This window comes from Dendrobates tinctorius, unplaced genomic scaffold (genome assembly GCF_039654945.1).
Source record: "Dendrobates tinctorius isolate UK_male_01 unplaced genomic scaffold, ASM3965494v1 ptg000047l, whole genome shotgun sequence".
NCBI classification, from domain to species: domain Eukaryota; kingdom Metazoa; phylum Chordata; class Amphibia; order Anura; family Dendrobatidae; genus Dendrobates; species Dendrobates tinctorius.
The window spans coordinates 2,495,769-2,522,238 of NW_027361715.1; the positions used below are offsets into that span (position 1 = coordinate 2,495,769).

Genomic DNA, 26,470 nt, shown 5'->3' on the forward strand with positions numbered 1-26,470 from the left:
CTTCTGATATATGTAGACTCTGCAGAAGATTTGCTTGATATTATAGCATAAAAAAGCACGGACTTGCATTCTACGGCCTAATCCTCTCTGGATGGCATACTCCTCTTGACAGGCTTACCACCATTTCTGGTGTGTGAAAGCCTGTGTTCATAGTCTTTTTTTTTTTTTTTTTTTCCCCCCTTATATTTGCAGTTGCACCCACGAGAAGACGCCTGCAGGCCAGATGCCAACTATGGCGTTTTGTTGATAGAGTTTTTTGAACTTTACGGAAGGCATTTTAACTATTTAAAAACTGGAATCCGAATTAAAGACGGTGGTTCATATGTTGCCAAGGATGAGGTACAAAAAAGCATGTTAGATGGATACAGACCATCCATGCTATATATTGAAGATCCTTTGCAGCCGGGTAAGTATGGAACAGGTTCTGTTTCATAGATGTCGTGAGTTTGGTGATTGTGCCAAAAGTAACTCCTTTTGCCACTTTTTTTCCTTCCAAGGCAATGATGTGGGAAGGAGCTCGTATGGGGCCATGCAGGTGAAACAAGCCTTTGATTATGCATATGTTGTCTTAAGCCATGCAGTGTCGCCTATAGCCAAGTACTATCCCAACAATGAAAGTGAAAGGTAAGCTGAGTGTGGCGCGTAATAATTGCTTACATCGATCTATTTAGTACAAAAAAGTTTTCTTTACTATCTCAAATGATATTCTAATCTTTGACATTTATGGCTATTCCTCTAAAAATGGCATAAACGCAGATCCCACATTTCTCCATAAACAGGCCATGCGTACGTGACACTCTCCATTCACTTTTGTTGGAGTTCTAACAATAGTGCTGCTCTCCATCCTGAGATCGGAATACCCCTATTAATTTCTCCTGCTGTGTTTCATAAACGATTTCCACATGTTGAGAGATATTTGGTGCAGACACGATCAGGATTTCTTGCCTGACACTTGAGACAGGGAAGGCTCAGAAATCCTCATTCTTAGAAAATGAACACGTGTTGCTCGTTGTGTAAGGCTGACAAGATAATTGGTGTTAAGAGCTGTAAATGACTGCTGTCACTGCCAGCGGGGTTGTAGCATTCTTAACACACACTTCCTTCCAGTTTTGTCTCAATTAAGAGGTACAGTAGTTTGTACGTGCTTTATAGCAGCCAGTATATTGGCGTTTGCATGTGTGGCTCAGCCCTGTTAAGTGGAATGGTTTAGGTGTTGGTGGAGACTCTCCTGCTTATACATGTAACTAGCTATGAACCCGTTCTATGCCTGGGTGGCAAGCATTTTTATTGGTATATGGTCTCCCATCCTGGTATGTGCTGCCCCCTCCTATCCTGGTATGTATGGCACCCCTCATCACTATCCTGCTATGCATGGCAGCCTCATCCCTAAAATGGTATGCATGCCCCCCTTATCCCTATTCTGGTATGTATGCTCCCCCCTCCCCAATCCTGGTATGCATGGCACCCCATTCCTCATCCTGGTATGCATGGTCCCCTCACCCCCCGATCCTGGTATGCATGGTACCCCTCACCCCCCAATTCTGGTATGCATTGACCCCCTCACCCCCCAATCCTGGAATGCATGGTACCCCTCACCCCCCTATCATAGTATGCATGGTACCCCTCACCCCCCTATCCTGGTATGCATGGTTACCCCTCACCCCCCAATCCTGGTATGCATGGTCCTCTCGCCCCCCCAATCCTGGTAAGCATGGTCCTCTCACCCCCCCCCCCTATCCTGGGGTGCATGGTCCCCTCACCCCCCAATCCTGGTGTGCATGGTCCTCTCGCCCCCCCCAATCCTGGTAAGCATGGTCCTCTCACCCCCCCCCCCTATCCTGGGATGCATGGTCCCCTCACCCCCCTATCCTGGTATACATGGTCCTCTCATCCCCCAGTCCTAGTATGCATGGTCCTCTCGCCCCCCCCCAATCCTGGGCTGCATGGTCCTCCCACTCCCCCCCATCCTGGAATGCATGGTCCTCTCAACCCCCCCCCCCATCCTGGTATGCATGGTACCCCACATCCCCCCCCATCCTGGTATGCATGGTACCCCACATCCCCCCCCATCCTGGTATGCATGGTCCTCTCACCCCCCCCCCCCATCCTGGTATGCATGGTACCCCTCACCCCCCAATCCTGGTATGCATGGTCCCCGTGGAATTCACGGAACATTTCCTTTGACCATCACCCGATGGAGCCCAAAAGTGTCCTTTTGTGCCCACCTAAAACTTTTTGCTACAGAAGTGTGTGTGTGTGTGTGTGTATACACAGACACACACACACACACACACACACACACATATATATAATGTGTTCAGTGTACTAAAACTCCATTCTCAGTTAAGAAAATAACTAACCACATGGTAATGCTTTTTAGCTATAGGAGAGATGAATTTCTGAAAGTAAATTGATGGGGAGCAAAGCTGTTAAAGATCATTTACTATTTTCTATATTGGTGGTCCCAAGGGAAATGAAGTACTGAACGCTATTTAATGATAACTGTAAAGTTTGGGATGACAGACCTTTCTCATCTTGGATATCCTATGGACTGGAAGGAAGATGGCGGATTCCGTAGAACCTGTGACGCACAGCTGCTTTATTGAAACACAAACAATGCAGATCATTGTTTATCTGATTTGGGGGAATCCATTAGTAAGATCAAATCCCCAAAATGGCATATATGGCCATGCAGGTCTTTAACGATTAAATCCACAAACACTTCTATATCTATTCTTTGCTGCGTTCCAGATAAATATGCATTGTGACTCTAATGTAAGTGATATATGTGTATACCGTGGCACAGCTGAAGTGGTGCACAAAAAAGGTTCCCACACCAGAGTAATAAAATAATAATTTTTTGGCACTCCACTTTGAATAGTGGATGAATTTTATTCGCAGTCACAATAAACGTTTCGGTCAGTACACGTCGACCTTCCTCAATATACTGCAATAATACAAATACATAAATCAATAAACAGAAATAACTATGGATATTTCCTCCAAGATTCTAATCAAGAAACAACGATTTCAAAAAATTGTGCACAGGTGATGAAGTAGTAAACGGAAAAAGAGACAAGAAAAAAAGAAAAGATAAAGAACATACCCAGCTGCTCTTGTAATGTAGGGATGGGTAACCAACCTAAATATAAATGTCAAAGGATAGTTGCGTAGTAGGACACACGTTACCAAATAATGGGACAACTTGCGTGAAAGATTTAATTGGTGACCCAAAGGTCCGTGAGTAAATTGCATAGGGGCCTCCCATCTTCATACGGTGAAGTCCTCCTCCTTGCTTCACAGGTGGATATCACAGGAAACCACAGATGGATATTTTCAACTTCCCAGAAATAAAGGCCTTGAATATCTAAAATAGAGAGCTTGTTATTAGAGCTGCCTGAAAGGCGGGAGAGCACGTTTTCATTCACAACCCAAATCCGGCAGGTGAGGGACAGTGATGCAGAAAAAGGTGGAGGAGGCTTGTACTCCAGTGGTGTGCACCCAAGGCATGTTGTGGAGTCCCAGTACAGATCAAGGCCAAGAACATGATTGTGTTCTGGTGGAGAAACGGAGCAGTTCCTCTGTAGCGGACAGCTGGGCCCTTCATGTTTTTACATGTGATGGTCATACCATTTTCTTTTTTTTTTTTTTTTTTTTTTTTTTTTTTTTTTTTTTTTCTCTAAATGGGGCTTTTTAGGTTTTTTCATGGCTTGCCAGAAAAATAGTGCTGAAATCATAGATTCTTTTCTTGAAGTGACAAAATCTGCATTGATGCATTGTGAACAAAACCTTATCATACATTTAGACTAGCCAACAATGGTCAGTTTGAAACCTGTGATGGTAATCTCCCAATGGTCAAGAAAAATGCTTGTGCTTCAGGTGACTGGATTTTGGAGTAAAATCATTGCTAGTGGCCGCATATCGCCCATCTATGCAGGGAATGTGCTGCTGATGACCCTATGCTGTATATGGGGGACAGAACGCTCATTCTGTTCCCACTAGTCATTCGTCATCCTCTTCAAATGAGTGCCACCGATTGGCAGTGCCAACATTTTCTATAAAGGCAATCTGTCGGCAGGTTTTCTCGATGTAATCTGAGATGAGCATAATTTAAGGGTTGAGACACTGATTCCTGGAATGTATCACTTACTGGTCAGCGTGTAGTGATGTTGATGCAGTCCCTATTTTCTCTGCAGATCTAGCAGAGCAGTGTATAACCCCGCACACACCTTTAGCTGCTTTCTGTGTACACACTGCATAAGGCAGAAAGCAGCTATACAGTGGTGGGAGGCTGTGTTACACAGAGCAGGAGGACTACTGGCAGCAGGACTACTAGTCCTCTACTTAACTCCTGCTGAGAAAACACTGCTTTTATTTAACCGACACCACGCAGCCCAGTAATGGACACATCGCTGTAACCTGGTCTCTGCCCCTACGGCATGATGCTCTCGGATTACATAGCAAAAACCTGGTGACAGAGGTATAATTGAGCAGGCAGTTTTGACAAATGACAAACTGTACAGAGTTGTACCAATTAGATTTTTTTCTTTAAACTCATTTTATTGAAAAATGTAAAATTAGATCTCGACATGACAGCGACACCATGCTCATAGGAGTTACAGGATGTCAATTTTGTAAGTCCTACTACGATTACAGTGTACATATTAAGGTATCATCTCAGAACACATATTCAACAGCAACATCTTGTAATACTTGTCTTGACAAAATAGCAATACACAGAAGAGCAGGTCAGCCGACTCGATCTATGTGCTGCTGATACTTTGGACTCACATCTTCAACTAGATCCCGGAGGTAAGCTGTAAGAGCCCGTGGAGGACGAGGCTCTCCTGTGTGTGGGGAACGGATCCACGTTTCCCATACTTTCACATAAAGAAAAACTTGATGTCTTTTGAATACTTTATCATCTTAATCCTCATGGATCTCCCCCCACCCACCCCAAACGGACTTTAAACCATCACAAATCGTATGCCACAAGTATGCTTCTCGAAAGCTACATTTTAGACATTTCGCCTCGATTTCATGGTTAGCAAGTCTGTTTATTTTATGTTCCAAGGTGCGAAGACAAACCTGTAATTACAGAGTAGCAATGGTCCTCAAATCACGGCACCGACTACTCCCAATGGCGAGACCCCAGTAGAGGATTACTGAGCCCATGTGTGGGGGGATTCTAATGGCACAATTAACCTTTACATTCAAATGTAAACCCTTCCTGTGCTTGTTTTCCAGCATTCTGGGACGGATTATTCGAGTGACGGAAGAAGTAGTCGCTTACAGAGAATGGATATCCACTAAATGGGGGCAGCAGAATAGACCTGAACCGCTGTACAATGGTAAAGCACATTTTATAAAGACTTTAAAAGTAGTTTTTGTGAGTGGTTTTATTTTTTTCCGTCTTATGAAACCATAAAATTAAAGTGACTTCTTTATACAAGTGTCTCATGTTTTAACTGTGCCTATGGAAAGTGTGTGTGGGGGGGGGGGGTAGTTAGCAAAGTATGAACACATTACAAAAAAATGCAATTATCTTTGTGATAAATCTATTCTGCATTTTTGTCATTCCTTTTTATGATTTTATTTATTTTTAGGTAACGATGTGACGTTGATCGTGGACGTTCACCATTTGGATCAGTGTAACAATAATGTGTCTGGACAAAAGGCTGCCTTGGGACAAGCAAAGAATAAATCCTCCGAAGCTCTTGGCAAACATTCGTCCAATTCTTCTGGTCCTCTGTCTTCCTCCTCTTCCACCCTCTCCAGTTCCAGCGATGTGGTGAGTTCAGGACACTTATTTATTGTCTGAAGTTGACCCGTTGGATAATAGCGGCTTATGTCCCTTCTGGGCGTCTTTGAATCCAACGTGCCTAAACTTTTGCTTATCTTCCATGCCAAGGAGGCATCACCACTGCTACACACTTAAGCTAAAAGTCATCTGAAGCAGCCATTTCTGGTGTGCCGTGACTGTGTGGCCAGCTTTAGTGTCATTTTAAAGGGGACATCTGCTTAAAAGAAACGTGGCATCAGAAAATAGCGTAGTCTTTGAAGATCTGTCACCAGATCAAAAGTGGACAGTTTTGTTCTTGATTTAGTTCTGCTTTTCCCCTGAATAATCAGTTTTTTGTTTTAAATCCGTCATACGCTTTTAGAGATATTGACCTTTCTGTAGACTGCATGTTATGATCTTTACCGAGGGGGCATGGCTCTTAGGGTGATTATGCAAAGCGGCCTAAAGATACGCACCCACAGAATCTTCCAAGCACCACCTCCTTGTGAAAGCCCCGCAAAAATTGGCAATTAAAGGCTCATATCTCCTGGAACTGTATGGAGGATAAGAAAAAAAACTGAATACTCAGCGGGGGAGGGAATAAATTACAGGCAAGAAAGGATCCACTTGTCATGGGTCCTATTTTATATCAGATTTTTATTTAAAATAGGGATTTTCCAGTCTCAGAAGTCTTCCAAAATCGTGACACCTGAGCGATGCATACACTCTCACAAGCCCCCTAAATTCTCCATGGTGGTGGGCGGTCTCATGCTGACTAGTCTCATCTGGCTTCTCTGAATACTCTTCTATTGAGATGCTGGATGAGACTGGTCAAAACATGATCACGTGTATGCGGCCCACCCGCACAGGGGATACAATTGGATTGTGGAAGTGGGTGCATCGCAGACTTCCTTCTTAGATTGGAGAAGTTCTTTAATTTTTTTGTTTCCAAGTTAATTCCTCATATTACTGTGTATTGAAAAAAAAATCATCTTGCACTCTTTCACAAAGGCGACTAGGGCTGTTCCCACTTTGAGCTTTCAGTGAGTTTATGATGTTGCAGATAAATTGGGGGTGGGTTGCATTTTTTCCAAAAATACACAGCATAAAAAACTCCTCATGGGAACCTAGCCTAAGAGATCCACAAGAATATTAGTAACAATAGACCGACCCAGACTCTACTGAGTGTGTGGAAAGGTCTAAAGCCCCCCGTTACACACAGCAATCTCGCTAGCGAAATCGCTGCTGAGTCACAAGTTTTGTGACGCAACAGCGATCTCACCAGCGAGATCGCTGTGTGTGACACCAGTGACCGGCCCCCCTGCCAGGTATCGCTGATCGTGCTGGAATGGCCAGGACATTTTTTTGTTCATTGGTCTCCCGCTGGCCAGCACGCATCGCTGCGTGTGGCAGGCGGGAGACCAGTGAGCTGGAGCTGGTAACCAAGGTAAACATCTAGTTTCTAAGCGCCACGCTGTATTTAAAAACCTGATGTGTACGTTAGATACCAGCGCACTGGTGCAGGGAGCTGGTAACCAAGGTAAACATCTGGTTTCTAAGCGCCGCATGGCACTTACAAACCTGATGTGTTCCTTGGTTACCAGCTCCCTGCACCAGCGCGCTGGTAACTAAGGTACACAGTGGGTAACTAAGCGACGTTCGTCGCTTGTTACCCGTGTGTCGCTGGTGCTAATCGCTGGTGAAGCCTGTTTGGCAGCTCACCAGCGATCCTGACAAGTTCACATCGTTGTCGGGATCGCTTGTGTGTCGCTTTGTGTGACGGGGCCCTTAGTCAGCGGTTTATATTGCTGTCACTGGCTGTTGTAATCCTGCTTGTTAAGATAATGACACTTCTGAAAAGTCTTTTGTAAAGATCAGGAACTGAGACTAAAGTGCAGCAATCCCAGTGGCCATTGTGAAAATTGTAATTTTTTTTTTTTTTAACAGTTTGGCATTTTATTTTTCATGTCACAAAAGAAAAAACCTGATGCAAGCAATAAAATTCTGGTGACACATTCCCTTTAAGTAGTGTGTTCCGAGCATTACATGAGATCCAGTATATGGATCCCGTTTCAGCATGGGATCCCTCTCACTGATGTGATATGATACAAACATTTTGTTTCTGTGGCTTTGTGCTACGATCCACTGTTAGCCGGTGGTGTCCACTCTCCCTGCATGATGCATCACGTGTCTCCCGTAGAAGAAAGTCATTAAACGTCTGTGCATTCAGGACTCAGACGGAACGCCATTCAAGACGTCGAAGCAGCCAAGTTGTCGGCAGGCGAGTGATAGTCGGACGGGTCCTCAGGAATCCTGCACCAGCTCATCGCAACCCAGCAGCAAGCCACAAGTGAGCCAGAGCGTCACCTCCTCAAACAGCAACAAGGCCCAGGTACCAGCAGAACTTTCTCTATTAAATATTTTATGAATGCTGAATTATAGGGTGTTCATGCACTAATCCTGAAGTTCACATCCTTGGCCTTTTGTTTGCACTGCTGTATAACTCATCTGTATAAATACTAATGTATTTTACATAGGTTGATAATTTTGGCCAAAATGTGAACTCTGAACCCATTCACGCATTTGTGGGTGCGCGGAGATGCTTGGTATTATACCTGCATGTAAGGCTTCTGTAGGGTGCAAGCTTACAGCCTACTGTCTCCCACAGGATTAGACCATGCCCCGCTTATTGTCTTTTTTATTGCACCTCCTGGTATTCGTTCCTTAAGGCTATGTTCACACGTGGTGGTTTTTATGCGATTTCGAGGCGGTTTTAACCGTGCGATTTTGCCGCGAAAATTAAGCATCCCATGCATTCCTATGGGATTCCGCAATGCTGTGCTAATGCTGCCCTTTTTACCGCGGCGGAATCGCTTCGCGGTAAACGCAGCATGCTCATTAATTTAGCGGAATCGCGGCGATCCCGCACCCATAGGAATGCATTCTTCTGCTTACTTTCCGCATGTGGCTGTGCACACCATGCGAAAAGTAAGCAGAACATTTGCGGATGGTACCCACGGTCCGGAGGAGGGGAGACTGTCCTCCGGGCTTTGGGTACCATATCCCTGTAAAAAATAGAATTTAAAATAAAAAATATTGTTATTCTCACCTTCCGACGTCCCGCGCAGCCTTCCCGCCGCTCTCCACGCTCCCGGTCCCAGTAATCCTTTGCGAGCGATGACGTCCGTTCAATCAGTCTCCAAGTGATGCTACAGATCGCTTGGAAAACGCTAGCAATTCTGCAAGCTAATAACGCTTGCAAAATGCTAGTTTTTCCGCGGGAATTTAAAATGCGATTTTCCCACGGAATGGAATTTGGAATTCTCACAGTAACTTCCGCGAGAGTTCCGCTACGTGTGAATGTAGCCTTAGAGCGTCCACCTAATGTCTGGTGCCGGTGGTCACATGGGCTCTGCAGCTCAGTGCCACCGCCGAGTCCTCTGCCACAGACATGGAGGGATTCCTGCTATTGTATATGTCAGCCACTGAGAATTACTGCACTACATGTGACTTCTCACCAGTGATGGATGCATCAGGTGGATGTTCTGAAAGGAAGCAAATCACTATTCAAGTTAACTTTCCTTGCTAAACACCCCTTGCTGTGTTTTTTTTTTTTTTTTTTCTTCCTTAAATTGCATTCACCCTGACCTTGCTACGTCTTCTCTGGTTGTGAGAGAAACATGGCAAGCTCAATGGCGAGCACCATTGTCTCACTGTTGGCACTTGCTTGGCTTCTTTCCCCTCAACAAGAAGAGAAGATGCTGCAGCATCAAACCTGGTTAAGACCTCAGGTTGGGGCGGAAACGCCTTCTTTCACCATTGACACTACCTGATTGTATCCGGGCAAGTGTTAATATAGCGCCTGGTCCTGTACAAGATCCATCCTGCGGCTTATGGAACAAAGAGGTTCAACACAACCCGGTGCAGAGAAGAGCCGTTTTGATCATTCTCTGTCGGGAGGCACTTGTTTTTTATATATATATATGTGTTTTTGAGTACATGATATGATAAAATCAATGGTGTCGTTCAAAAGTACAACTCGTCCCACAAAAAACAAGTCCTCACATGGCCATGTTGATGGAAAAATATAGTTATGGCTCTGGGAAGAAGGAGAGGGAAAAACAAATGCAAAAACGAAAATGGGCAGGGTCTCTAAGGGGTTACATAAAAAAATTAAATATTTATCAGAAAAGCAACCCCTGCTGTGTGTGTATGTGTGTGTATGTATATATATATATATATATATATATATATATATATATATATATATATATACATACATACATACATACACACACACACACACACACACACACACACACACACACACACACACACACACACACACACACACACACACACACACTTGCTTTTCTGATAAATATTTAATTTTTTTTATGTAACCCCTTAGAGACCCTGCCCATTTTCGTTTTTGCATTTGTTTTTCCCTCTCCTTCTTCCCAGAGCCATAACTATATTTTTCCATCAACATGGCCATGTGAGGACTTGTTTTTTGTGGGACGAGTTGTACTTTTGAACGACACCATTGATTTTATCATATCATGTACTCAAAAACGGGGAAAAAATCCAAGTGCGGTGTTATTGGAAAAAAAAGTGCAATTCCACAATGTTTTTGGATTTTTTCTTTTACCATGTTCACCAAATGCTAAAACTGACCCTCCGTTTCCAGGTCATTACGAATTCATTGACACCAAACATAAGTTGTTGATAAGTTTGTTAGTGTTTTTTTTTTATTTAAGGCGTGAAAAAAATCCAAAGTTTGTTAAAAAAAAAAAAAATTGTGCCATTTTCTGATACCCTTAGCGTCTCCATTTTTCATGATCTGGGGTCGGGTGAGGGCTTATTTTTGAGCGCCGATCTGACGTTTTTAATGATACCGTTTTGGTGTAGATAACTTTTGATTGCCTGTTATTGCATTTTAATGCAATGTTGCGGCGACAAAAACGTAATTCTGGAGGTGTTTTGACTTTTTTTTGCGCTACGCCGTTTAGCGATCAGGTTAATCTTTTTTTTTTATCTGTCGATTTTTGAATACGGTGATTCCAAATGTATGTTTTTCTTTTATTTTGAATGGGGCGCAAGGGGGGTGATGTGAACTAATTTTTTTTTTATATTTTTAAAACTTTTTTTTTTTTTTTTACTTTTGGCATGCTTTAATAGTCTCCATGGAACGGTAGAAGCTGACCTAACCCGATCAGCTCTGCTACATAAAGGCAATCGTCAGATGACCTGTATGTAACAGAAATGCTCACTTGCTATGAGCGCCAACCACCGGGCGGTGCTCATAGCAGTCCATCATTGACAACCCTTGAGGTCTCCAGGAGACCGCCGGTTGTCATGCCAACCCACCGTTGACCCGCAGTCACGTGACGGGGGTCAACGGTGGATGGATTTCGTCCCAATGGCCTGAAGCGCGCGTTAAATGCCGCTTTCAGAGTTTTGACATTAGCATTTAACTAGTTAATAGCTGCGGGTGGATCACTGTTCCACCCGTGGCTGTAGCTGACATGTACCTGGAAAAATGTGGGCTCACTGCCGGAGCCCATATCAAAGGGAGGGAAGCGACCTGCGCAGTACTAATACGGTAGAGGTCGCAAATGGGTGAATATATATTTTATATACATTTACTTACGTAATTTTTTTTTTTTTTTTTTTTGCCACCATACCATATTTTTACTTTTACATTGCATGACGGCCAAAAGCCTGCCCCGACCATGTAAAGTTCTGCAATGTATGATTGGTCTTATTCTATTACCCCGGCTAACTCTCTTGCTCCACCCTTCCTTTCAGCACGGCCCATCCAGACTGTTCCGTTCAGTGTCCTCCAGCAAAGGTTACCAGAGCCAACCCAACTCGAGCCAAGGCACATCGGTGCCGAGCCGGCATCTACAGAGCAACAAAGCACAGTACCAGCAGTACCAGAGCAAAAAACGCAAGCACAAGAGGGAAACGGACCTGTGTAGATAGCGGGCCTTGTGTAATCTTCCTTGTTGTGCCGCTACGTGGCTTCATGACTGTACTGGAAGCTTACAAACTTTTGAGTCGGTTTCTTTTTACTTTTTTTTTTTTTTTTTTTTTTTCCTCCTCCAGATGACCACAAAAATGGATCATGATCAGTTGAAACAAAAAAACAAAAAAAATTTAAACGAAAATGAAAAAAAAAAATTTAAAAACCTAAAAATCTCTATAAAATGGCTGCTCATTTGATAAAACATAGGGAGCTGAAACGATTATTTGCACTTCTTTATCGGCACCGGTGTGCTGGTTTATAGGACTTGTAAAGAATAGGAATAAAAGAACAATACAGATCGTACATTTCAGAAAGGGGTGCAATTTGCAGAAACCCCCTTGTTTGGGAACTTTATTTCTGCATGATGATTTTTTTTTTTTTTTTTTTTTATCATTTTGGATAATCTACCATTTTATTGTGCATACCACACTATATAAAATTGCACTTTTGTAATGGTGCAAATGCTTTTTTACAGAAATCTTTACAAAAAAAAAATTTTTTGACTAGTTTAAGGGAAGATGTCCATCTGCATTGAGATTAAGTTGGTCACCCAGAAGCGATCATTTCTACTCACTGTTGCCCATTGTCATTTATTTATTTATTTTTATATATTATATATTTAAATAATGGCAAATTGATAAAGGCGGACGGCCTGACCGTGGAAAGAATGTAACACTTTTTTTTAATGTCATTTTGACAGTCATAAATGCTTTTCTGTCATTCATTTTTTTTTTTTCTCTCCGTCTGTTACTATGGAGCGAATGAGGAACAAAACCATGAAGAGTGTACTGACGTGGGCTGTGCTGCAGGTAGAAACTACACACCGCTGATGCATACCTTCCAACATTGACTGCTGAATTGTGGGACGTTTACCCCCCCCCCCCCCCCTCCCCAAGCACAGCCTTCAGAAATAAAGATCCATGTGCACCACCTCTCTTGCAGTCTGATTCCCTGGGCAGTCCTGTAAACAAGGGCTTTGTTGGCAGGTATGCAGTGGTTTTGTAAGGGAAATTAAACCCTTTAGGATGGCGTGTTAGTGATGACATGCTAAATAAGGATAAAAAAAATCACATTTTAGTGTTGCTTATATAATGCTTTGTCCTCAATTCCCTTGTGTTTTTTGTGGACAAGGCACAGAGATACAGGTTTTCTTTAAAAGTGCACAGAGCGTTGTATAATCTCTCTAAGGCCGGGGTCACACATGCGAGAAACACGGCCGAGTCTCGCATGTTAATACCTGGCACTGCCGCCGGCCCTCGGGAGCGGAGCATTCGGCCACACAGCAATACAAGCAGCTGAAATCTCTGCTTCTGAGTGCCGGCAGCAGTGACAGGTATTAAATTGTGAGACTCGGCCGTGTTTCTCGCATGTGTGATCCCGGCCTTAAATGGACAGATGCTTCTGACTTGTGTAATATACGGTCAGATTCAGGCAATGTCAAGTATTAGGCCTCATTCACACGTCAGTGTTTTGAAAAACTATAATTGAACGATTGACCCCTATTCTGTGTTTGAGATGCAGAACACTGATGCAAATTTACTGATGTGTAAATGAGGCCCACCAACACCCCCTCGATGAACTGATTGTGTCACAGTGCATCAGCAGTGACAGCGCCATACAGCGTATTGTGGCCATGCATGGTAGTGCATTTGGGTTTTAATAACCTTTGCAAAATTTGAGACTAAAACAGGCATGATATTACGTGTGATGTTGTGTGATGTTTGTGTGGATGGACACCTGTACGCTGGGTAAGTATTAGATATGTACTTGTGTGATTTACTACGTACAAATGTGCTAGTGTTTCTATTAGATCGCATTCAGTGTAACAGCCGTGTGCAACAACACTAAAGGTCCAAATGGTTTGGGGAAAATGTATTTGACCTCCTGTTTGTTTGTTTGTTTGTTTTTTATCGATTTTTTTTTTTTTTTTTTTATATATATATACCTTTTTTAATCAATCAGCAAATTTTTTAGACTTAAAAGAAAACGCTTAACAAATACACGCTTACGGAACAGTCAGCCCCTCTTAAAATAAAGCCGACTTCTGTAACCCCCCCTCCCCAGTGGTAATCGCCGACTCACAGCAGAGTGTCAGCCATCCTGCAGCATCTCGCGATAACTAGTATTACATTGCAGCCATCGAAATAATATTGGTAGGAACTGACTCCTAAGACAGTCTGTGTGCGCCTCCATAGGGCTCATTCACACAGAGGCTTTTCAGATCCCAGAATTTCGATAGGTTTTACATAAGAAACGTCCTGTAAGTATTTGTGGGTCCTACTATAATATGTACTAAAATGGCCTATTAATCTTTCGTGTTACCGTGCCTTTGCATTTAAAGAAAAAGGCCCCCAATAAATATTTTTCCTTTTTTGTTTTTACTTTACGTTTTGCTTCAAAAAGTTTCACAAGATTAGTGTTCAACTCGTTCCAAACCAGCAACAGAAACCAGTGGTGGTGTGGAGTGCCCATTCCTGCGGATGCTGATGCTTTCTCTTGTCTTCTGAGCGCTCCCATCCTGGCAAGGTAACTGGTTTAGATGCTGCGGTTAATGGCGACAGCGACACCTCAGGTGTTTGGTGTGATCGCGAGCCCTAATAATGGGGAGACGCTGGCAGAGGTATAGCCGGGCGGTGACGATGGGATCTAGTGTTTGTTAGTTTCCAAGTGGCTCTAAAAGTTTAACATATAGGAATAAATAAAGGGCATTTGTTCTCCATGAAATTGTTTTTCTTAATTTACCCAAATATATTATAAAAAAGTTCTGCTATACAACTGAAATTGTAACTTTAGCAAGTTTTTTTTTTTTTTTTTTTGTAAGCTCCAAAAACGAACACTTAACATTTTTTTACATAATAAGAAAGCCAACATTGCTGTTTTTTATTGCCTTTTTAAAAAATATCCATTATGTATATTACTAAGATCGTACCTCTGTCAACATCTCATCCTGCAAAAAGCAAACCCTTGCAAAGCTCTGACACCAGAAATAGTGATGGCTCCTGGAATAACACAATTGTGTTACTGTACAGCAGTGGTGAAGCAGGAGACTGTAGACATACGGAGCATAAGTGTACAGTAAATGTTCGCACACCACCCCCACAAAAAAAATCTGCGGATTCCAGAATGGGGCCATAAGGCTTAATGCAGACTGTATTTGTGCCCACCGCTGGGATGACCCATTGTAAAAAAACAAAGTATAGGAAAGTACAGTGTTAATATGACGGTGTGCAGACACGAGGGTCCGTCTGGTGAATGGCCACCTATGGGAATCTTTATGGTATCTGTGAAGGAAAGCGCCTGGCGTACATTGTAGTGTGCACTTAGCCGAAAAATTGCTACTCGCCTGCGAAAAATGGTCTCTGGCAATCGCGTCACAAAAAGGTGCGCTCATTAAGGGCACGGAAAGGTAATTGTAAGACGATCTTCAGATAAATCCCAGATTGGCTTTCAATCACTGACCTCAAGCAGAGAAAAGGTGACGTGGAAACAGTAAATATATAAATACTGCATAAAATTGCATTAAGCATCGCTGTATCACTGGGGAGGGTTCACACTTACTGCCTAAACCAGGAGATTGTCATTCAGAGCCATTGTAAACCATGGTGGGAGGAGATGAGCGCCCATATATTGGGTTTTACCTAATTTTCCCAGTGATGATGCAGTCTGCAGTGAACGACCCACTTGTGTGACGGCGGGCTTGAAGTACACTTGAGCATATAGTTGTGGATCAGGTGCGGCTTTTGGTTTACCTCCGTAAATTGACGCAACCTCTTTGCTGGAAGGGTCGGGAGACTGATTTTTTTTTTTTTGCGGCTGTTGAGTCTTTGTATTGTGAGAGCGACTGGGACCTCCAGGGCGTGAATCCTTGTAAATACTCTGCAGTGGCTAATGGAAGGAAACCTAAATAAAGTACACCCCTCCCCCCGAATACACTTCTCGATAGAGAGTGGGTCTAGACCTGCATTGTATGATTTCACTGTGGTTACTTTAAATGACCAGATTCTGCAGAGAAGCTCTACTTCAGTCAGTGTCAGACTTCCGCTTATTGCCGGCATTGTAGACCTCGTCCTTGGCTTCTTCCATGCGCTGCTTACTGTTAGAGGGGTTGTTGCCTCATGGTGGTTCAGTAGTTGCACCACTGCCTTGCCTCCCGGATTCCTACTTGTGTGGCGGTGACTGACAGTACTGAGCGTTGTGCCGCCAACCCAAACTATGCGCTTTCTGCGAGCAGAGGGGTTTTCCATGTGCAGCATAGGAGCCCAGTGGTACTGAACCTGGATGGTGTGGGAGGTCACACAGCATATGAATGGCCCAGCCAGCTGTACTAGCCCTTATGGACAGAGTTTGTAAGCGCTGAGCACTGTGTTCGGCCTCAGCTGCTCGCCTACCACAGTGGCTCCTCCACCTCTGCAATCAGCAATAAAGAATAAAATTAAAAATCCCTCTCCTTTCTTTTTTGCAATTTTACCTATTTAACGACCCTTGTCCTCAAAGGAGCTTATGTTCTCTCTAGTTTTAGGACTGATTTATGAGCCATAACGTTGGCTGGTTACTGACTGTTCTAGTCCTGTTGACATTCAGGGGGCTGGACGGGGTTTTTAGACAATTGAGCCATTGCCTGACACATGAGACTGCAGCTAATTACCTCCAGCCAGCATATTGCCCCTCATTCTTGGATGCCCTCCATATTTGAGGTCCTACCACTAGAGCGGGTTGACCCCTCACTTATTGATGCCTATGGTAACCCTTGATGGTCACTAATCAGTGTACCGCGTGCCTGTATACTGCTCCATTATTTTGGATGTTTCCCGTAGACTCAGTATTGGTGACATTATGGCGACTTTCCACCACTACAATACTAATCGCTTTTAGTGTTTTCTCTCACCTGTATAGTATAGATTGTACCCGATAGTCATGTACTTTCCATATATTTCGTTTGCTCAGTATTCCGCTTATTACAGTCAGACCTGGGAAGTGTAAAACGTACATGTGCGTCATCGGTCGTGAAGGGGTTAAGTGCATGTATTTTCGGCTCAATCATTTTTGCTGTTTGGGGGTAATCAAAAATGTGACCCCATTTGCCTTTCACAGGCTTTTTGTTTCCTTTCACATTCAACTTTAATGTGGTCACAAATTAGCTGAGAGAAGCATTAAAAAAGGTTATAAACTCTCATCGGAAAATCAGAATGATGGATCCTCAGATAACCAGTGCGACACGGAGGCTAGAAGAGGCAATCGCTGCAAAATATGTAACGAAACCCAATAGGAAAAATGATTTTACCCTAAAATATTTGAATAGTAAGCAAAAATAGTCCCCAAAAGTGGAGAATCGCTTTCCTTTTTTTTTTTTTTTTTTTTTTTTCTCACCTCCACCCAAAAAACTAGGTGCTGGGAAAGAAATGTCTGATCGCCAGGACCTTCTCTAATTACGAGAAACGGAGTCCTAATTGCACATTTTTCTTTGCTGCAGGAGAAATTGAATGCAGCCGCAAAATGGTGCCTCACCGCTGGTGTCGGGATGTTCGTCGCCTATCCTATGGACGGGTGATCGATGTGGGGGTGGGGGGGGACACACAGGAACCATAGGGGGTCTGCTAAGTCTTTTGTGGGGAAACCACGTTAATCTTGGGATGGTAACGAACGCTTTTGAGGTTTGTAATATCTGTAGCCATGGATGGGATTGGGGTAATATAATGGCATCTGGTAATGATGGCGCAGCTCTCTGACTGCTTATGGCAGGGGATCTCCTCCACACAGCTGGGTGGAAGCTGGAAGAAGTGTCCAGGCAGTTTAGTCCCCGGACCGTAGGGGAGTCCCTCGCTCTTGTCTTTATAGAGGCGCTATACGACCAACTGTGGGAACATTAGTGATCGCAATTTCCTAGACCTTCGGGGCAGTCCCATCCTCCAGTAGTCCTCTGAGGAGTTCAACATAAGACTCTGGATGAAACGCAACGGGAAGGAAAACTGGGTCAATTTTACATATAAAGGGCTAAGATTATGCACTGCCGTTGTCAGGGATGGAGTCCATGCAGAGCAAAACAGGACGCAACTGTCCCGCTGCCTCAAGGGCCTCTGCCGCCCCCAGGAATGACGGGACTCTCCAGTAGGCCACCATTTGGGTGAGCATGAACCATTTCTTGTCCATGCACTAAGGTTGAATGTTTAGGATGCGTCTCTTAAATACAATTGCTCATGTTCAAAAATTATAATCCGTCTCCCGTTGATCCGAGTCATATGTCGTTCAATATGGCGACATCTAGATTGGAAAAAACAGAGTAAAATTATGACGCAAAATAAATATTTTTAATTTGTATTAAAAAAAAAAAAAGATCCTATAGTAATTCATTTACCCGTAAGATTTGCATTATATTTTTCTATTTTCAGCACTCGTAGGAATAAGAGAAAAATATAAAGGCCGCTGTCCCCCGCACACATCGGAGGCCGCCATTTAGACTATGCATGTACTGAAGGCAATGACATCGCTGCGATGGCAGAAAGGCAAAATGTCTGCACATTAGATATGGGGTAAAGTTTGAGCTGACCTAGTGTGAATGGGGTCCTTGGTCCCAGCGGAGATGAGCCGCTGCTAGAAGGGTCTGTCAAGGTGTAATTTCCTGTTGGCTGGACAAGTTGTTATTTCCGGTGTCTCGCTGTACCTACTGATTATCTGAACATTTCACCCAGCGCACAAACCCACTACACGTGTACATGGTCTTCTGGTGAAGGCGTCGGCTTTTGTGCGCAGATATTTTTGCTTTTATTTTCAGTATTCAGCAGGACACTGGTTTCTACACCTCAAATTTGCACCATGTCAGACTGTGTTGCTTTACTTTTTAGGACACTCAAAAAAAAAAAAAAAAATATAAGGAATAAGAATGCAGCCATCATATTTTCTAGCAAGTATACTAATCAGCGGTGTTTGCCAGAAGGTTATATTGATTCCTTTGGAATCTCCAGTTTGCCCCATTTTATGATTTTCATAAATACAGCAGGAAAAGTTTTTTGTTTTTTTTTTCTTGTAGGATGTTAAAATCACCTCGGGGGTAAACTGATTTAATTACAAAAACAAAAAAAATATGAAAAAAAAAAAATTGTCAATGTGTGTATTTCTTAATGCCTATAGATTAAAATTGAAATATAAACTTTTTTTGTATTTTTTTTTTTTCATTAAATGCTTTAATGTATATTTCATCTGTGTACATCACTCGGTTTAATTATTTTATTTCTTTCGGAGTTGATATACTTTTTTGTGACAACTTTGTGAATCTCATTGGGTGGGAGGAGAATAAATGTTTAGTTTAACTTTTACGTTGTGCTTGATTTTTGTGTTGTCTGTTCTCTGAGGCGCTCCTGGATGCAGTTCGGTATTTGGGCAGCTAACATCTTTAGGTTTACTAATATTTTGTACGGCTGGAAACCTAAAGATGGTGTTTCACGAGAGACATTTATGGCCTATCCAAAGCATGTTATAAATGTCTAATAGGCTGAAGCCGAGAAGTGAGGCTCTCGCCTGTCTCCAAACTCAGGGGTCCGCTGATCCTCCGGTTTGGCTGACTAGTGAGTGGTGGGTCGGAGAACCCTGTTCTGGCGGTAAGCATGGGCCTAAGGCCTCTTTCACACTTCCGTTTTTTACAATCAGTCACAATCCGCCAGGTTTTGAAAAAAAACGGATCCTCAATTTTTTTTTGAGGATCCGTTTTTTTCCCATTGACTTGCATTAATGGCGGATTGTGACGGATTGCTGTCCATTGCATCCGTTTTTTGTGAGGATCCGCCAAAAGTTGCTGTCCGTCACCATCCTCAAAAATTTCAAAACGGAGCTTGTAACGTTTTTTTCTCTGGCGGATCCTGCAAACACTGATTTAACCCGAATTTCTTTCTGGGTGCCGGACAAAAAAAAAAAAAAAAAATTTCTCTCTCTCTCTCTCTCTCTCTCTCTCTCTCTCTCTCTCTCTCTCTCTCTCTCTCTCTCCCCTCTTCCCGGCCAGCGATTCCTTTAAATTTCTTCATTTTCAGGATCCGTCTGAAAACGGATCCTGTGCCATCCGTTCACATCAGTTGAGAACGGATCCGCTTGTCCGCCTTTTTGGCGGATTATAACTGATGCAAAAAACTGAAGTGTGAAAGAGGCCTAAGATCTATCGGAGACTTATGGCACAGGATTTGCAAAATTGTCTCTTGTGAGACAACCCCTTCAATTTTTACAACTGGGCCCAATTCATCATTGTGTTTTCACCAGTTTGAGACATAAATACCTCTGAATTAATGACTATTTGCTCCAAATTCATTTGCCCCTTATTTTGAAGTTGTCCTTTTGTTTTCAGATTTTTACATCATAGCTGATTTTTCCAGGTATTTTAAAAAAAAAAAAAATTGCTATAAATTTGCACAAATGTTCCCCTCCATCTGGAGTGATTTTATGTACGCTAGTTATTTTTGCAAAATGTGCCACCTTTAGCTCATGAAAAGTCACAAAAGATGCCTAGTGAGGGGGAAAAAAGCTAAATTTGTGAATCACATGCTCCACCGTGAAAAATTTGGGGCAAAAAAAATTCAAAAAAATCCCGCAAATTATGAAACTGCTCTCAAGTCCCAAAAATTGCAGAAAGTGGGAGGTCACGTATGGAAGGACTGAGTAAGGTTAGGGACCCAAAGTGCGGCTGAAAAGCATGCCAACCCGCGGGAGCTAATGAGTTCAGGAGTTTGTGGCGCTTGGTTTTGGGCCGCACTGTCTGACCTTCATCCTCAGGATCGTGCCGATCTAAGACGTGGAAGATGTTTGGGAGAATGAGACCTTTGCGTTTTCTCTTGGAGTGGTGGTCTACTCCTGGAGACCCCTCACAGATGTGCTGCTGTATCCTGGCTCTGAGTAATGGGAGCAGGTAGGAGGAAGCGCTTGTCTAAATTCGCCTCACGTCTTGCCATTTTTCTGCTGTAACGATGGTCGTTGCCTTGTGGTTTTGCAGATTTGTAGTTGAGTCAGCCATGTTTTTAAGAGTATCAGCAGGAAACTTGAGCACATGGTTTGTCCATCCTTTCTGGAACAAGAACATAATCAAATTACATATGCACGTAAGCACAAAGATTTCCGCTACTTACTTTAGTTGGATAACTGTTGTGTACGGTAAATATTGCACATGGAATAACCAGTTTATTGCTGAATAAGAGAAATGCCCCGGTAACATTATTGGTCGGAAAGGTCTTGCAACCAAATGGTGAGCTATTATCGCACTGTGGCGGCTCAGGATTTACAATCACACCATCGACAGTGGTGTTGGCTGGAGTGGTAAGTGCAGGAGTTGGTTCTCGTCCCAGTCTGTTAAAGGGAATCTGTCGGCACAAAATAGCCATTCAACTCAAGTAGTTGTGTTCTGACCACCTTCCCACCTGGTTATGTTCCCTCCCTCTATTTTGATTGACCTCTCTGGATTTCTAGAGAGAAGGGCGAAGATGGATGTGAAGATGCACTGAACGATGTGGTCACACCAAGGGTGCACCAAGCGCTTATGCTTGGTTTGAACAGTCATTCTGAGCTGAGACAATGTCACTGGCGGTTAGTGGTGGGGACTCAATTTGTATCGTTCACCCTCCTGGCTACAACGAATGGCATCACAATCAGCCAAGGGCAGTAGCCAAAGAACAACCTGTGTCTGACGTGGTGAGGGACAATATTTTCTGAAGCGTGCATTGCACACAACGTTTGTTCCTTGAAACAGGAGGGCAATATTGGTGGTTTTGTGTCTCTGGCCCTGTATGAGAATAAGGTGTGTGTACAATGCAAATGTAGTGTTACGCCCAACTGTGTCACACGTTGATTTGTGGACCCACTGTGTCACAGGAGCAGGCCTGCCTAGGAAGCGACATAGCTAAGTGGCTACCTGGAGCTCCTGATGGTGGAGAGAGACTGAGCTGCAGGTACCACTCCTAGGCAGGACCCGGTACTGCAGTTGTTGACTCCAATGGTCAGGTTCGTTGCCACTGATAGATCAGTGTGTGAACATAGCCCTAGGATACTGGATCAGGGACTGGTGCACGCAGACCTGGTGACAGTAGTACTCAGGCACTGGCAGCACTGGGAACAGGACTGGCCTCACCAGGACCAAGAGACACAAGGTTGAAGACGCTGGCCGTTTCAGGACCAGGTGACAAAGTTCGGGATTTTGGACAATGGCCACACCGGGACCAGGAACTTGGGTTCAGGACACTGTCTGAGGGCATTTACTATGTGGGTGCTGCCCCTTTTAGGATCAGGGGAGCTCGTGCACAGCAGGAATACTCAGGAGCATACCGGGGATCTATGCCGCGGGGCTGGCGCGGTGAAGCCGGCGTTTCTGCATGGAGGGAGGTGTCACCATGCAGGGACGCCGGCCATTGCGCTACACAGTGCTTTAGTATTTTGTTTCCTTGCAGTATATAAATGGGGTTACTTCTATTTCAGTGTAGATTTGTTTCCCAGTGTGAACAAGGCCTACAGCCATATTGTATCAATGTTTGTAGGCCAAAACAAGAAGTGGGTAAACAACTAAAAAACCTCTAATCTTTTCGGTGTTTTAATCTTAGATTTGACTTAAAATGATGATGAAAATGACCATTTAAAGACGCTTCTGTGAAAATGACACTTAATGGTTATAAAATGTTTTATTTACGTGAACTAATACTAAACAGGCAAAGTAATCTGAGTTGTCTCGAGGATCGCAGCGGTTACACAGTAAAGAGAAAAATACAATCAAAGCTATCCTTAGGATCGGCAATCTGTTTGTCCTCTGGGACGTCTGACAATCGGCGCCATGGAGGAGAAGCAGCCGGCCTGCACAGGGATATCTGCTAGCTTTTGATTGCACGGAAAATGCCAGCATCTCAGAACGAATTTTTTTTTTTTTTTTTTTTTTTTTTTTTTTTTTAAAAAAAAGTCATTTTTGGGATGTTTAAAATATGTAGGACCCCAATGTCACATCAAAACTGAACAGTTCCCTAGGAAAAAGTTTTGTAAATGTCTTTTAAAAAAAAAAAATATAAATTACTGCAATATTTTTAAACCTTCTAAAATGCTAACAAAATAAAACATTTTACAAGTGGTGCTGATGTAAAGCCGACACGAGGGAAATGTTGTTTTTTTGTGGTATGACTTTGGATTAAAGGGCTAATCGGTCAAAGTTTAAATATTGCATTTTTTTTTAAAATTCTTTTCAAATTTGTTTTTGGTTTTTTTTTATAAATAAACTTAAAACATATCTAACCTAAATTTTACCATTATCCTAAAATATAATGTGTCACAAACAGTCTCAAAATCAATGGGATATGTTGAAGTGTCCAAGACTTACTACATAATGTGACACTGATTCAATCCTAATTCAGAATAGCACCCAAAGGTACCCGAAAATCAAGAGATCCAGCAATATTACAAAAAATATTAATTTTATTACAATATTTTCAAAAATAGTAAACAGCAATGCCCAGTAGAAGACACAAAAACAAAAGAAAAACACTGAAGTATCGCCATTCGCCACTATAATCTATTGTATATGAATATACAAAATCATGCAGCATAAATATGTATAACTTAAATAGATATAAATATTAAAGAACAATGTCTATAAACACTTAATTCATGTGCCACATTTTCCCTAATATAGAGGGACCCAATACATATCACCTCCAAGGCAGTACCCATTATTAAGAATCAATCACCATACCCTTGGCTATATATAAGAAAATATCATGGCCATGAAAATAAAAAACTTCTCTACTCTAAATAGCCAGGGTAATTCCAATGTAAGTATAAAAAATGGGACATCAACGATATTACCTCAATAAATGGAGCATAAGTGGCGCAGTGTGGCGTGTCCGCCCTCACCCCTATGCGCATTTCGCACAGGCTTCCCGTGCAAAACGCGCGTAGGGGTGAGGGAGGACACGCCACACTGCGCCACTTATGCTCCATTAATTGAGGTAATATCGTTGATGTCCCATTTTTTATACTTAGATTGGAATTACCCTGGCTATTTAGAGTAGTTTTTTATTTTCATGGCCATGATATTTTCTTATATATAGCCAAGGGTATGGTGATTGATTCTTAATGATAATGGGTACTGCCTTGGAGGTGATATGCATTGGGTCCCTCTATGTTAGGGAAAATGTGGCACATGAATTAAGTGTTTATAGACCTTGTTCTTTAATATTTATATCTAAGTTATACATATTTATGCTGCATGATTTTGTATATATACAATAGATTATAGTGGCAATACTTCAGTGTTTTTTTTTGTGTCTTCTACTGGGCATTGCTGTTTACTATTTTTGAAAATATTGTAATACTTTTTGTAATATTGCTGGATCTCTTGATTTTCGGGTACCTTTGGGTGTTATGCCGAATTAAGATTGAATTAAGGCTTTTAAGTGCCAGCTTTTTGTTTTACATTTATTGGGACATCTTGAATTTAATGTGACACTGGTCAGATTTAAAAAAAAAAAAAAAAAATTGACCCAGTCGCTAAGGACTTAAACAGCCTTTTGGCTCCATCTCTAGCAGTGGCGATTTGATGGATGAATGCTCTGTAGGGAGATCGATCTTGTGCAAGCCTAGATAGGACCACCAGGATCTTCTCTGCTGTTGTCTTGATGGAATCTAGCCATCGGGTTGCTGGTCTTCCTCTTCGCCTTGTTCCTTCTCTTCCGACCATGATGTTCTTCACTGATTTCTCTCTTTGTATGATGATCCAATGTATGCAAGTCGTAGCTTGGTGATCCTTACTTCTAGTGACATGCCTGGCTTGATTTGTTCTATTTATTGTTCTTGCCACCCATGGTATTGATAACATTCTTCTCCAGCACATTTCAAAGGCGTCAATTCTTCTGTCTTGTTTCTTTATCATCCAGGTTTTTAATGTTACTACAGCAAAGACCAAATTATGTATGAGCCGTGTCTTCATCACCAGCGGAATGTTCCTCGATTTGAAGACCTTGTCCGGTGACTTCATTGTTGATTTGCCCATAGTGATTCTCCTACTGACTTCCGGTGTCGTCGCTGCATCTTGGGTGATCATTGATCTGAGCAGGTTGAAGTCCTTTCCAACTTCCAGCTCGTCCCACCGTCCATCTTCAAAATGTCCTGGTCGTACCTGGCAGTAGTCAATATCTTTTGTCTTTTTTTTTTTTTGGCGTATCAGTCACATGTTGAAGCTTTCAATCTCGACACTCCTTCATAAGTCCTTCATTCCATCTACACATGTTGACGATTCGTCCACCGTTTTGATTCCATCTTTTTCGGCAGGTCCAGCCTTCCTGAAAATAGCTTCTGTGTATAAATTGAAGAGAAATGGTGACAGATGCCGCCTTGTCTGACGCCTTGCTCTACTTTTGCACCATGCGGTGTCTCCGTCTTCTGTTCTAAAGTTTCTAGTGATCAGCTCAGTCGATGGCTTTGCTGTAGTCGATGAAGCAAAAATAGATTTTTTTCGTCCATTGTCGCCATTTACAAATACATTTTAGGAGGTTTCCCAGCTTTGAAAAAATTTAAAGGCTGATTTAATCAAAGCGAATAATTAGTTAATATTTGTTTCTCACTCTGGAGGACCTGTCATTTTGGTTCTTTTACATGGACGATGTTGTACTCAAATGCTGTTGCAAATACTTCATTTCCTCTGAACTTAACAATGGCTACTGTGTTTCATCGCACTTTACTTCTGGGGGTCAACCCCAAAACTGGATTACACACCATGACTGGCTTATTGCTGCCCCTTCAAAAAAAGAAAGAAAAATGTTGTCCAGTGCAGACAATATACAGTCTGAAGATTTGCAGAGTTTATAGCTAAATGTAATAAAAAAAAAAAAAAAAAAATTTGTGCCTCTTTTAAAACACTAGATGGCGCCAACATGTTATACAGCTGTTGTGCATATATTTGCGTTGTTATCCAGGGACAGCAGGCGGTAATACACACTTCTCGTGTTTGTCAAAAATGTCTAATTCCTTTTGATTGCTGCACTCTTTGTAGATGGTGAAAACAGGTTTCAAAGTCAATTTTTTTTTTTTTACATAAACTTGTTTTTTTTGTATAAATTCAGCAGTGTATATATAATAGAATAACGAGGTATGTATGGTACATACTGTATAATATAATCACATGAGACAGCACTTCTGATATACAGTGGGTACCGAAAGTATTCAGACCCCTTTAAATTTTTCACTCTTTATTTCATTGCAGCCATTTGGTAAATTAAAAAAAGTTCACTTTTTTTCTCATTAATGTACACTCTGCACCTCATCGTGACTGAAATAAATGTGCAAAAGTTTTCACATTTATTTTATTAAAAAAGAGAAACTGAAATCTCACATGGTCATAAGTATTCAGACCCTTTGCTCAGTATTAAGTAGAAGCACCTTTTGAGCTAGTACAGCCATGAGTCGTCTTGGGAATGATGCAACAAGTTTTTCTCACCTGGATTTGGGGATCCTCTGCCATTCTTCCTTGCAGATCCTCTCCAGTTCTGTCAGGTTGGATGGTGAACGTTGGTGGACAGCCATTTTCAGGTCTCTCCAGAGATGCTCAATTGGGTTTAGGTCAGGGCTCTGGCTGGGCCAGTCAAGAATGGTCACAGAGTTGTTCTGAAGCCACTCCTTGGTTATTTTAGCTGTGTGCTTAGGGTCATTGTCTTGTT

At 42.4% G+C, this 26,470-nt stretch overlaps 1 protein-coding gene across 2 annotated transcripts in view; it reads left to right on the plus strand.

The window, feature by feature from the left end:
* Window positions 1–19,123, plus strand: part of TENT4B (terminal nucleotidyltransferase 4B) — a 55,708-nt gene extending 36,585 nt beyond the window's left edge. The window contains exons 7-12 of one of the 2 annotated variants that reach the window (XM_073576170.1): window positions 193–406; window positions 498–624; window positions 5,248–5,351; window positions 5,607–5,791; window positions 7,983–8,174; window positions 11,594–19,123. In XM_073576170.1, the coding sequence (XP_073432271.1) occupies window positions 193–406; window positions 498–624; window positions 5,248–5,351; window positions 5,607–5,791; window positions 7,983–8,174; window positions 11,594–11,770 (999 nt within the window). In that variant the 3' untranslated portion in view covers window positions 11,771–19,123. The remainder of the gene's footprint in view (window positions 1–192; window positions 407–497; window positions 625–5,247; window positions 5,352–5,606; window positions 5,792–7,982; window positions 8,175–11,593) is intronic. The other variant, XM_073576171.1, reaches the window with a different exon arrangement.
* Window positions 19,124–26,470: the final 7,347 nt, after the last annotated feature.